At 39.8% G+C, this 14,134-nt stretch overlaps 1 protein-coding gene across 4 annotated transcripts in view; it reads left to right on the top strand.

Moving 5' to 3' along the window:
- URI1 (URI1 prefoldin like chaperone) overlaps positions 1 to 10,193 on the top strand; it is a 41,942-nt gene extending 31,749 nt beyond the window's left edge. For all 4 annotated transcript variants that reach the window (XM_075101472.1, XM_075101473.1, XM_075101475.1 and 1 more), the window contains 7 exons: positions 26 to 117; positions 335 to 395; positions 3,420 to 3,600; positions 4,179 to 4,446; positions 5,020 to 5,162; positions 6,826 to 7,084; positions 9,380 to 10,193. In XM_075101472.1, the coding sequence (XP_074957573.1) occupies positions 26 to 117; positions 335 to 395; positions 3,420 to 3,600; positions 4,179 to 4,446; positions 5,020 to 5,162; positions 6,826 to 7,084; positions 9,380 to 9,568 (1,193 nt within the window). In that variant the 3' untranslated portion in view covers positions 9,569 to 10,193. The remainder of the gene's footprint in view (positions 1 to 25; positions 118 to 334; positions 396 to 3,419; positions 3,601 to 4,178; positions 4,447 to 5,019; positions 5,163 to 6,825; positions 7,085 to 9,379) is intronic.
- Positions 10,194 to 14,134: the final 3,941 nt, after the last annotated feature.

Raw genomic sequence — 14,134 nt, 5'->3', positions numbered from 1 at the left:
GAGCAATTTTGATTTTCTTTTTCAGATGTAAGGAAAACACTGGATGATTTGCAGAAAATCATGAAGAATTTTGAATCACGAGTTGAATTCACAGAAGATTTGCAGAAAATGAGTGATGTATGTGTCTTGTTTTGTGCCAACCTAATTCTGTAATATTTTTAAAAATCTGGAAAAAGATGGATCTTCAGATTGATAAAAGAGTATAAATAATGTAGTCATTCCTGTCTTGCATATCACTGCATTTGCTTCTATGTATTATTTTAAAAATATCTGGGCTGTTAATAAGCATCAAACAGTGCATTTAATAACCCTAACTTCCCATCTTTCTCATTAGGCTGCAGGTGATTTTGTTGACATAAGAGAAGAAATTGAGGATGATAGCATTGAAACAAAAGGTAAAGGATTTAATAACACACCTATGTCTTCAAATACTAGTAAGCAAAATATTCCTTGTGTAGGTCCCCTTATGTGGAATTGACTAAATGACTTCACTTCTCTCTTACATTAAAAAATTGCTTTATTCAAATTAAAAATGACTAATCTGGAGGTAAGAAATTTTTTGTTGCTTGGTTTCAGCATGGGATGCTGTGATATCCCTTGGTGGCCATCAGCTAAACATATTTGGGGGATTTTTTTCTTTGACGAGTTTATATTAGGAGTTTGAAGTTCTCTAGAAGAAAAGAGGCAGAAAATAAAATAGGCTGGCTCCTGGAGAGAGAACTAGAGTAGAAATTTTTTGTGTCAGAGTGTGAGTTTTACAGCAGAAGAAATACTAGAGAAACTCAGTCTCTGCCTGTTACAGTGGAAGTATGTGAGTAGTGTTAGCAGGGAGGGGAAGAAGCACGGACACGGATGAGACATAAATGGACAATGTAAACGTTGTCATCCACTGGGTTGTTTCACTACCATTGGTGAAACAAATGCTAAAGCAATTTCAGCATGCAGGTCTTGCAAATGTACTGAAGCAAATACTTCCTGAAGATTTCTGGAGAGGACACCAGGAAACAAAGATAATTGTGCTAAGGCATTGGATAGTTTCTGTGCTATTTGAAGTGGTGCTTGATAGGTAGGACTCAGACAAAGTTGGAGGAAGACGTAATTTTACAGTCTGAAAATAGCATCACTTGGACATTTAGAGAAGGAGTGGTAGTTTGTGATTTGCAGAATGCTAGGCTGGGCAGTTTGCCATTACATTTTTTGGGAATAAATCACAATATTCTTTATATGCCAAGGCTGACTAGGGGGGTGTCTCTACTACGGGTAGTTGTCACTGCAAAACAGGAGGAGTAACATTCTGGGAAGCGCTTCCCATTGTAACAGTGTTAACACAGCAGCATGCTGTGGATACCATGTCAAGCTTTGTGCAGCTTTTGATTGTCCTCTGAAATCATCTTATTTTTTTCTGAAAATCTGTAAGTGGGAATTATATATGTTTTCTGCCAGCACTGATCTGTACTGAGATTGAAAGAGAAGTTGCTAAAAGAACAACTTAGCAATTATTTTGAGGCAGGCTGGGCTTCATCAGCCTAGGAATCAATTTTGTTCACATGGAAATGGGCTGTATCTCTGAGGAAGACAAAAACAATATCCTGAGCATCTCATTGGTTTATAACTGACTCTCCATTTTTGTGGACTTTAATATTTCACTGTTTTTGGTTAGTGTATGAGGTTAATGGTGGTGCTTTGTAGTAACAGTGAATGAGCACAGCGTATATTGGAGCAGCAAGTGGTTATCCTCTGTTGTCTTTGAGATCTGATCTGGTTTCCTAAATGACAGAAGTTTTGTTAGAATTAGGAGAGAAAACTACTGGCACATTGAGGCGCTGGCAGTCAGGAAGCCATGTGCTTACGCTGGTAGTCAAGTCAGTAGTTAATACTGAAGGGTAACAGAAAGAAATGGGGAGGGCACAATCTGAAAATCAAATTGAAATAGATTGTTAACTAATCCTTCCAAATATTATTTATTAATTTTGTAATTGTACCAAATAAAATCCTCACAAGCAACTCTGCTTGGCTTACCTCAATTTATATTCAAATCTCAATAAAATACATTTCAGCCTTTTCTTAATGAGATGATGAAAAATGCTATCCCATGGAAGAGTAGGGGACACACATTCCAACATTACTTACAGTCACCTGTTTGCTTTTTAATGTTGCTATTGAATTTGTGTTTAACTCGGATTCAAGTATAAGCTGACATATTTGAATAAGGATATCTTAAAGGCATGAGTTCTTAAAAAAAAATGGCCACACAATTGGTTGATAGAGATTTTAAAACTTGAAGGATGCTGAATAACAAAGACATTGTATTACTGTTGATTAGATGCACAAAGCAGAGTTTCATGAAGACCCGTAGAGATACTGGAGTCCCACTGTACAGACAAAATGTTGGGTGTATTTGTGGTGGTGATGGAAGGGGAAGGGACCACACTCCTGTAAAGTGGTACAGGTGCTGCATGGGGGGTGCTGATGGACAGAGTAATTCCCTTGGGAACCTGCCTGGTACAGCGCAGGGACAGGTGGTGTCCCCAGGAGCTGCTGGTCTTGGGGAGAAGGGGGATTAAAGCAGCAGTCCTGCCCTTCACACAGACAGGGATAAAGCATTAGTATTGTTGGCAGGCAGTCAGTTCCCCATGTGCTAGACAGCACTCAAACAGTAAAAAAGTATTCCCCATCCTCAGTGGACGCACCATTTTACTAGGTAGCAAAGCTTTTAAATGCCAGCAAGAACTTGTTGGTGGCTACCATTTACTCACAAATGTATTTCTCCGGTCACCTCTGAAGCTTTAAAGGGGATTTTATTTCTTATTTTTGAAAGGCAGGTTTTTGTATGTTTTTCAGAGTGGGTCTTTTTCACTAAAATAAGTGATTCATGGCTGGGCTTAGGTCAGATTTTCCTGATGACTCTGGAGATAATTTTTAATGATCCTCATTGCAAATTTGAAAAAACACAACCCAAAACAAAAAGAGTCTGTTCCTTAAATATAGGTGACTTTGGGCCAAAATGAGCTAAAGTACAAAGTAGGTTTGCATTCCCAGTTAATAAAATGTGCTATTAATGGGATGGTGAGCAAATGTCACATTCACATGTTGGTATCTATCAGAGCAAATCAAAGTCTACTGTTTGGCACATTAGGTATAAAAACCCACACTGTAATAAAACTGTCATAGGTTCAGTGTCTCCTGCTTTGTAAACAAACATCTCTGTTTTGCCTTGGTTTCTGTAACATCCGGACACTATTACCCTGTGCTGGTGCTCTGGTTCATTGACAGTTTCGCTTAAACAGGTAAACAATAATTTGAAATGGAAAATGTTCTGCCGGTATTCCTTAACTCCTTTGTGATTTCTTCCCCCACGACGGATTTTGTTGGTTTTTGTCAATTGCTTCAGTAATTACATGTTATTTTTTGTTACACAGGAAAATACCGAACTGCTCACAAACCTCATTCAAAGCCAAAAGTATCAAATGTTTTTGAGGTAGATTTTCCAGCAAATGGAAGTGATACAAAATCAATGGGCCGTTTTCAGTCAGAGGAGGAACTATGGGCTCGCTTAGAAGAGCTGGAGAGACAAGAAGAGATACTTGGTGAACTTGACAGGTATAGTACTGCTGTAGCACAGTCAGGTTTGGAGTTCAGAAAGCTACAGTGTGTGATTCTGTTTGTACACAAAAGATCTCACCGTAAGTGCATATAGCTGGCTAGACCAATGCAGTTAAAATTATAATAGGTGGTAGAAGGGTGGAACATGAGCAAAGCACACACTGCAAGGCCAAAGGTGCTAAAATCTGCCTCTGTGCAACCATGGAAGTCCAGCATTATACTACTTTTTCTTTAAGATGATAGAAAAGAGGGAAAATCCATTTCCCACAGGCCAGGAGAATTCCACCGTTCACTATGTAGTAGTTACACATTTACTGTTTAATGACACCCTTAGATCTATTCTGATCCTAAAGCAACACGTTTGTAGTCAGAATGTAACAGTTTTGGTGTTTCCAGTTCACATGGAAAGGACATAGTCATTCTTACAGAATATAAAAAAAGTTCCACAATCTGGTGAAAAATATAGTAGCTGGGTAAAGAAAATTATGTACAGGCTTAATTATTATTTTGTACGCCTGTGTGTCTCTAAAGGGTATGAATTGCCTCAGTTCACTTGGATATTTTTCATTTCATAGGATGCCTGATATAGTTGATACAAATGGAGAAGATACAACCTCCTCTGAAGAGGAGAAAGAAGATAAGAGGACAGATCTGAACGGGACATATAAAGCAGAAGACTGTATTACTCAGGGCAACTTCCATAAAGAAGTAACAAATTCAGACGTGTTTGGTGGCCAAGCTAATGGCTCTACTTACTATCACAGTGATGATGAAGATGATGTAGATATTGGAGATAACTCTGTTCCAACTATTTTTTTCTCTCACACTGTTGAACCTAAAAGGGTTTGTACTTTATTTTTATCTTTCTCTCAAGAGATTGCATAAAATATATATACCATACCTAAAATAAAAAATTCTAGATAATGTAGATGCTGTAGAATGTTAACTGTAGGTGACATTTATTTGGATTTTTTTCGAACGCTGGAAACCCACTGTTTAAATCCTGCAGTTTCAAATACGGTATTAAAAAAATGGTCTTCAAATATATACCTTGCTGTTCTGGCTTCCAGCTGTTGCAAAAGAAAGTATCCTGTCTAGGAGTTTTTAAAATGACTTTTTACTTGATTTGAAATGGACTCTTGAACAGCTCAGCTGTTGAGCAGAGTTTGAATAAGCAGATTGTCATATATTATATGCAAAACCTATACACATTAGTGCAAAGAAATGCCCCAGCCTAGTGCAAGTGGTAAAGAATAAACAGTTCACTATGAATGCGCTACCATTCATACATTTGTTTAATTTATCTATGCTTCATAGTCCTCAACTGCTTGGATAGGAGAATATCAGTAGTCATTTGATCTGCAGCCTGGTGATTGTTGATTTTTATGGTCTAGACCATTTGTGTTCAATTTTCAGGTAAGAATAAACACAGGAAAAAATACTACTTTGAAATTCAGTGAAAAGAAAGAAGAGGCCAAGCGTAAAAGGAAGAACAGCAATGGCAATGGCCATGCAACTCCTGAACTGCCTAACATCAAAACCCCAGCAGACATTTACCGGTGTGTAATTTGTAGCATTGGTGCGTGAGCTTTCCCCTTAGGAGACCTTCTCTTTTCATTTCTGTTCACCTATAGTATGAAACCAACTGTACTATTTCCTGAAACAGCTGGAACTGAATTTACTACTGAAAAATGAAAGTTTGTGGCTTCTGCATGGTTGCCGTGGTTTCATATCCATAAGACATTCCTAAGCTTAAAATTTCCTTTTCCAACTAGCAATTTGTAATTTGTCTACTTTTTCAGTTCAGCTTCTGAAATTGAGGTAAATTTGCCAGTATGTATCAACTGCGTAAAGGAATACAGCAGTTTGTTATGTATTCTGGATAATTCCATGTCATTTGCTTCTGTGTTTGTTTTCAAACATAACTGACCAGATCTATCCTTTGTAATACTTCTCCTTTCCCAGTTACTAATTGCTGGTTTTTTGTCTCTTCTTCCACTATCTTCAGAATATACTCAGGTCTTCCTTTGCATAATTTCTCTTGCATTCTCTGTCCCTGACTTTAGTCTATCACTGTCTCTCTTCTCTGTAAAAAGAAGTGCTTACCTGTGGAACACCCACACTCAGAGAGCTTGAAAAACAGTGTTGGGCTTAGCGGAGTGTATAAAATACTGAACTAACACGACGGGAGAGTTAAAACAAGTATTTAGGTTTGTAAAGATGAGCATAGACACCTGTTAGATTGGTTGATTAAGTGCTTGTGAAAGTCACACTGCATTTGTATGTGTATTCAGGCACCTAAATATCTTAAAAAATGTGTCACAAAGTGTGAAAAGTTAAAACCCATCCTGTAATTACAGTGGCTGGGGCTGAACATGAGGTAAAGGATTCTTTCATGGTGCTCTCCCTGAGCTCTGTAAAGGAACTCCGTCATCTGTAGAGATAAACAAGTGTTCCCATGAGTGCCTGACGAATAAAGCTGTTAAGAAACAAGTAACACCCTTAAAACTTTCATTCATTGGGCTTCTCCTTTATGAGTCAGGTAAAATTAACACTGTCTTCCAATGCCACTCTTTCTTTTCCACCCACCCTTGACTTCTTTAAGTCATGGAGACAGAGTATAAACTGTAGGAAGAGGCCTCTTTATCAGTTTACAGTCTGTTAATACTTGAAAAGTGTCTTCGTGTTGATCTGATCTTAAAAGTTGATTTTTAATTTTTTTTTTTGGTAACTGAAAGCAGAAGATTATGGCGCTTGCCAGGAAAAAGCTTCATCCATTCCATGTGCAATTACTGTTTCAAGTATTTGCTTTTTATATTCTACATTTGACAAGGACTTCATTGTTGAAAACCTTCCACCATTGTAATCTTATCTTTCTCTTTACAGAAACAACCCTGACAATCATTTAGTTTACCTTTTTTCTAGCTTTTTCTAACTCTCACTATTCTGTTTTCTAACACTTTTCAAAGATGTATACATTTTCTGCTGAAGGAGTGTACCAACTTAATGCTTGAATAAAGGGCATAACAGTGTTTGCTCTGCAGAATTGATTCTTGTACGTTGGTAAATAAAATGCCTCTAAAGGTACAGTATTGTAATTCTGCAGCGAAAAAGTTGGAAAAGAACATCATAATTAATTTGTACAAAAGACAAAGCAAGATCACTGTAAATTTGTCATCTGATCCTGAAGTGGTTTATTAAAGCTAACATTTTCCTTTATAGAGTCTTTGTTGATGTTGTGAATGGAGAATATGTCCCTCGTAAATCAATTTTGAAGTCTCGAAGCAGAGAGAACAGTGTTTGTAGCGATACCAGTGAGAACAGTGCTGCTGAGTTTGATGACAGACGAGGAGTTCAGAGGAGTATTAGCTGTGATGAAGCTACTCAGAGTGACAACAGTGAAGGCATACTGGAGGAGGAAGAGGAGGAGGGGCAGCAGCAGCTACCAAAAAAGCTTCCTTCCTCTTCAGGGACAAGCGAGGTACAGTTTTCAGTTAATTGTTGATTGTTGGCGGGGTGAAAACAAGAAATCTAATGACTGTAGTTGCCTATACCATCAGTTTAATTTCTTTAAAATAATTTTCTAACTCCTACCTCATTTGCTTCAGGAGGATATCATCAGGTGACAAGCTTGTGTCATATGCATCCTAGGGGCAGAGGGGAGGAGACGAGTCAGACGGCTTCCCTGAGACCTGAAGCTCTTCTGTAAAGATCTGACACAGTAGTCACTTGTCAGTGTTCCTTGAACCAGTGTCATGTCTACTGGGTCATACTGAAAACTTCACTGCAGGATATACAGCAGGATTAAACAAAAAAAGAGAAAAATCTGTGCTTTGTAGTTGATGAGAGGGGAGAGTTGATCCTTTGTAACCCGTATTGCACAGCTACTAGACAACTAGTTTCCAGGTGGTGTTTTTAAGTTTTAAAACACACTGATATCAGCTGAGTTATTATCTGGACTTGCCAAAGGCAGAGAAATTGCCCTGTGGAAGGAAGCATTGCACCTCTACTCATCCTGTTCCAGACCAGGGCCATTAGTGATCCCAAACAAACCTATTTTCACAAGTTTAGGGCTTCATCATAAAGGAAAGAGACTGTACAACATAAGGGAGAATGTACAGTTGCTTAGTGACTGGGTGGGTACTAGAATTAAATGTAGCTGCTGCTCTGAAATTTATGGCATAGAGTATTCTTAACTTCTATTTTGTAAGAACTCCCACTAATTTTCTCAAACTAGGTGAAACTGAGTTTTCAGTAGTTCCCAAGTTCAATGAATACACTATTTATAGAAAAAATATTTTTGGCAAGAAATGAATTCCTCATAAAATCTATTGTTTATTGTCATTTTTCATACAAACAGCTACAGACAAATCCAGGCAGGATGTGAAGATTCACGGCGGAAGATCCATCTGTAGAGTTAGCACTTCACGTTGTATACTTTCTGGAATATATTTGCTATATTTTTATAAAACATCTAAGTACACTTTAGATCTTACCCATTAGTCCATTTTCTGAATATGGCATGATTATTCTCTACAATATAATGTGTTTTCTAAGTAACTGAAGGAGAGTGAGCAAAACACTCGGTTAGGCATGCCTTTTTAAATGCTGCTGGCTTTGCTTTTGGTTGTTTTTGTGGGTGTTTGAAATACATTAGTTCTCTATTACTGTTTGCAACACAGTAACTTATTTTCTTTTTGTTTCTAATTTTACCACAGTCATTTTAGGTTGTATTTTGCTTACCTGTTTTTGAAAACGAGTGTGTTGTTAGAATAACACAGTTGTGTACAGGCACAGCTTTAGGCATACTTTGGCTATTCGAGCAGAAAACAAAAAAACACTGCTTTTTTGCAGGTCCTGCAAGAAAAGACTGGCTGGTTGGTTTTGCTTTGTTTTTCTTGCTAAACTGAGTTATGAAAAAGCAGAACTAAGCATAGTTAATAAATCTGGTGTGCATTCCTTTTGTCCCCAGTATGAGCATCAAACCTTGGATGTAAACTGCTTCCCCTTGTCCTTAGGCATTCTGAATTTTCTGTTTTCAGTACATAGTAGGGTGATTTGCTCTTCAATATGTTTATGAAAAGTAGTTCTGGGTTGCCTTTTTTCCAATGTTTTCCAAGAATCGCGCTCATTTCTTAGCTAAGTTAAAAAGGATTAAGTCATATAATCAGTGGCATATAAATTATTGTTTTTAAACATTAAATGTGTTTATTAGACCTGTTACAGGTAGAAGTAGTTGGAAGCAAGTTTGCTGTTCTCTTAAGTATAAATTGCTTTCACCATTTTTGATTGTATTTGGTAAGGAGAAAAGAACAAACAAAAGTGCTTGCCAATTTGTATGCAGTGAGTCAGCTTGATGCAATTAGAAGAGATTAAGTCATAAAATATGACGTGTGATGGAAATGCTGACATACTCCAACTTTGCAAAATCTCTCCATTTCTTATCCAAAATGAAACTCTATATTACATCAGTTGTTTTATTTCTTGAGCATGTGTCTGTAAGGAAGCAAACTTTTAGATTATTTATGCAGGAGGAATGAGATTAGTAGTACTTTTAAGACACTGTCTTTCAGTCATTTTTGAACAAGCTATATTTTGAGGTTATTTACAATTTCATTACTTATGCAAGGAACAATCATTGATTTAAAGATATTTCTTTACTTCTGATTAAAAGAAATAACAATCCTAATCAGGCTAATATAGGGTAATGACCTTATGGGCATAGCTTCACATTTGCATTTTATTAGCTCATTTTGAGTATTCTCTTCTGTTGTAGGCATTTTCCGGAACTGTTATAGAAAAGGAGCCTTTGTCTCCCTCCTTAATACCACACCCAGGCATTGCTCACCCAGTCCTGCCCACCATACTGGAGCGAAAATCAGAGGAAGTTTCATCCGAAGCATCGGAAGAAACTAGAAAAAGGATTTCAAAATTCAAAGCTGCCAGAATGCAACACACTAACTAGGCCCTGCCTAGCCAGCTGAAGTTGGAGTACTCATGCCTAGTTTCACATTTGTTGAGATTATGTAAAGCTATATGCGTCACACCTAGCTAGTTAAAAGGGTGTCCTATGTTAATTTGGCGTTATCTTTTAAACGTTTATTGGCAACATGAAAAAAATAGTTCAGTATTTGAACACTTGAGTATTCATCTTATTTTGTTGATTTCCGTGTGCTGTCAGCACCTTTGTGTGTTTGCCTTATGATAGCAGCACTTGGGTTCTTTTTCAAAAACTGTTTCTTACATACATTGTTTTTGTGTTTAAACCTAAATACAGGCAGTTTTGTGCCAGCTGTGATGTTCTACATACCATATGGACCACTTTAAGGAAACTTTTCGTATTTCAAATAGGTTCACCAATTATATTGTATTACTTGCTTTAGCATTTTAAGACACACTTGTATTCACATTGCTGTAGGTTTTGCAACTAGGTGTCTGCTAAAAGTTTTTTTTCCTTCTTTCAAACCTCTCTGGTATCTCACTGTACAGATCTATGAAACACTGGGTTCATATACATTGCAGGGAAGTTTCTTTGGTGGAAAAGGGTATTTTGTAAAATTAAATTTTCAGTAAAAAAGCTGTGGAAGTTGTGTTTTGTTGCTTTACAACTAATTTGAAAACAACATGGAGAGGTTTTTATTTTGAACTTGCATTTTTAGCTCGAAGTGTTTACTACCACATGGACATAAAAGCAGTCCAAGATTCTCTTCTGCCATTGTTTCAACCTCCTGCTAATGAGTGTCCATGGAAATGGAATGCTCTTAAGGAGAGAAGCATAAACTCAGACGCCGATTACAAAATCTCCTAGTTCTTTTGTATACTCAGAAAACATTGTAATTGTCTTGGGAATACCCAGAGGGAGTCAGCACTAAGGAAAAATGTCTTAATGCTTCAACTTTATTTCAAAATGCAACAGCACCACAGCACTTGGGTGCAGTTTTGTGTATCCTTTTCTTGACTGAGAGCAATCCTGGCTTTAGGAGTCCCTGCCCAGCAGCTCCTTCCTGTCTTCTTGCCCTCCCCTGCCTTGTGCTGACACAGACTTTTTTGGGGCCACCCCTTGAATGACTACGGGGTTTGGTTTTGTGCTTTTTTTCAATAGCTGTACAAGTTTCCTAATCTCTTTCTCAGCATGTCTGTATCAGCAGTTAGGCAACACGTTGATCAAGGATAAGGGAAAATGTTGGCAGAGAGCATGGGGAGCTGGAGTACCTTAAACCGATGTTACTTTCCAGCTGACATCATTAGATCACAGACCAAAAAGTGAGGTCAAAAGACTTGGGAGGTGTAAGGAAGGATTTGTGGCTTTGTAAACATGCAGCCTGGGAATCACCAGCACCTGGTTTTCCAAATCTTGGCTGTCTGTGACGAGCGTGTCAGCTAAGGCCATTTCCTCACCTTCCCCTACAATAACTGTGCATTGCACTTGTATCCTTTGCTCGGATCACAGTGGATTCGCTCATAGTGCAGCTTCATTCATCAAAACAGAATCACCAACTCCTCCTTCTTCAATACTTTTCTCTCTGTGCTTGAAAGGGAGGTGAAGGCATTGGGACTTTTCTCTATGGTGACTTTTTAAAAAAAAATGCTGCACTCCCTCTAACTCTGATGTTCTCTGCTGTGTGCTTGGGAAGGTGGTGTAGTTTCATGGGCAGAGAATGCTGGCCAAGTTGTGTGGCAGCAGGAGGGGCAAGAAGGGGCCGATAGCTGGGGCCCCTGCCTGGGGAGCAGCCTCCCGAAGCTGGGGGGCTGTGTTTTCCCCGCAATACTGAACAAGTTATGTTTTGCTGACAGGAAAACGGAAGGGAAAGTTGTGAGCTCTGCTGTGCCCAAAGCTTACCGGCTGGGAGGGGACAACCTCTGCTTTAAGCAGATCCCAAGAATCACATTGAAAGTGTTAATGATTAACTTGATTCATGCACAAATGCGGACTTCTTTTTTTTAAAAAAACATATTGCATTAGTACTAAAATAAGCCATCAATGCCAGTCCACCCTCTATTCCCGGCTAAATATTTAAAGGAGGTTATTTATAGCTTCTTTAATGAATTCTTGGCTAAACAAAATGAAATTATGTCCTAGAAAAGTAGAAGCTATTTTGTAACCAGAACAGTGCAACTGTAAAATATAGTGCCATGAATATGTATTTTAAATAACTAGGGGTTGAGATCCAAGACTACCAGTCATGGCTAATTAGAGGGAAAGGAGAGAAAGAGAGAGAAACCCCTTTAAAAAGATTTATTTATATATCTTCTGAAATGCTTCCCACTTCTAGTTACTTCAACAAAACCAAATGCCCCTTGTCACCATAGATCAGTTGCACATCAAAATTAATTCTTTGCTTGTTTTCTTCAATACCCCTCCCCTTTTTTCACATCCCTGTTCATGGGAAAAAGTAGCATAAATGCACCTTGGGTTTTAATGAATTACGGCCTTGGTTCAGGGAAGCATCCTTACTCGGGAATGCACTTTGGCATGTGCTTATGTCTCAAAGATTTTGCAAAGAAGAATGAATTTAACCACATGCTTAAAACTAAGCACGAGTGTTTTCCCTAATAGGAAGCCTGAATGAGTCTGTGCCCTTTCTGCAGTATATTTAATTGTCAGAGGGTTTGCAGGCTGGAATGACCCTTCATCTTTGGTCTCTTCACTCGGGCTTTACCAGTACTGTGCCCCGTCCCAGTGTCCCTGGCCTGCTTGAGCATGGGCAGGCAGTGCCAGCTGAAAGTGCAACCAGGCAGATGGAAATGCAGCAGGAGAAAACAATGGGGAAAGACATCACTGCACGAAATGTCTTTGGTCCAAAATGAGAGTGGTGGCAGCTGCTTGTGTGGGCATTGGATGGCCATGGGGACAAATCAATGAATGTGTCCCAGCCGTGGTGTACCCCACAGCCCTGCTGCTGCCCCATACAGCCCTTTGTGGGGCCGTGATTGCATCAATTATGCACTGCAAATTACCTGCTTCCCTTCCACTCCTCATTGGGAGGCAAATTTGACTCTTTAATCTTCTTTAATTGGCCACAAGTAAGTTGGGCACCTGATGGAACCCAGAGGAGGGGTTGCATGGGTGGGACACTGCCCCTCTGAAGCTGAGGATGTCTGGCCTGGAGAAGCTGAAGGAAAAGGTAGTGGACGTTGTGTGTTTGGTGCAGCTGCGTGTGTGCCAGGAGCTGCAGGCCTGGCCTGGGTCGATGGAGTCTGCCATGCATTCAGAGGTAAACTGGATTTCTTTCCCTCTCTCTCCTGTAAGACTAGTTGCACTTAGCACTTTTCATTGCTCACTTAGAGCATCTAAAGCAGCAGATTTTGTGTGTTTCAAGAGTGTCTAAACCAGCTGTTTTAGCTGTTCATTTTAACAAAGTGATTTATGTTGCAAAAAATGAGCTGGGATTAAAAGAAATCAGATGTGTGTATTTGGTATGCAATATTTTTGTATTACAAATAGCTCCATTCTAACCCACATTAACCCCATGATACGTGAATTTTGCCAACTCCCGCTGCGTCTTTTAAATCAAATCCAGTAAATCACTCCAAGCGTTCTCAGTTCTAAACAAACTCGCCTTCCAATGGAAGTCCTTCCGCACTGTACCGTGAATTAAGACAACCTAAGACAAATGGCACGTCTTTGTTGACGGTGGAGTTTGACGGATCGCGAGGGCCCGGTGGAGACCCGCAAGGAGCCGCCGCCCACCGCTCCTTTGGCCGCCGCGCGCCCGGTGCTGCCGGCGTCACGGGTCACCGGCGATCCGTCACGCTCAGCGCGAGCCCGCCGGACTTCTCCCGCGCCGCGGGGCCGCGCGCGAGGGGCTGGGGGCGGGGGCGCGGGCGCGCGCGCGGCCCGGCCGGCAGTTCCCCGCGCGGGCCGGTAGGTAGCAGCGCTGAGCGCGAGCACCGGCGGAAAGCTGCCAGTCAGTGATTATAATTTATTATTCATTTCTGTTATAGGTGGGGTGTGCAGACAGTTACAGTAATAATTACCAAGACTAGAGTGTTTCCTAGGCAACGGGGTTTTTTTCCTCATTCATGCTGTTGCAGAGAGTATGCCTGTAAAGCATGACATTGCTGTATTCGGAGGTTTGTTGCCCTCCCGCTGCTCCAGGTTTGAGGTTAGTTACAGCATCATAAGGTGCTCTCAAGCATAAAAAGCTCAGGCTGGGATTAAAGCGCACAGGGATCGCTATCGCTAAGTCTTTCCTTCTACTTTTTCACTTTTAAGTAACAAGGTTATAAAAATGCAAATGCCATCTCGGGGTTGTTAATGGCTGATATTGGGAGGAATTCCTGCAAGTTGTAAAACATTTTTTGTAAACAAAACCGAACCCACTTACGGTGGCTCCCTACATTTTATGACGGTCTCGTGAAAATAATATTTGCGAGAAAGGGACCTGTGACTCGATCCAGCCTTGAGGTGTTTAGCGTCATGAATCAATGGGAACTGCTCCTCGCAGCTAGTGATAAGGTGGTATTTGTTGTTTATCCCACTTTATGGTAACGGTTCGCAAGGAGGAGGGTACCGTGTCCTTCCTGAAGG

Source organism: Phalacrocorax aristotelis, chromosome 8 (genome assembly GCF_949628215.1).
Source record: "Phalacrocorax aristotelis chromosome 8, bGulAri2.1, whole genome shotgun sequence".
Taxonomy (NCBI): domain Eukaryota; kingdom Metazoa; phylum Chordata; class Aves; order Suliformes; family Phalacrocoracidae; genus Phalacrocorax; species Phalacrocorax aristotelis.
Note: the sequence above shows the minus strand (reverse complement) of the source record. Positions and strands in the feature narration are given on the sequence as shown.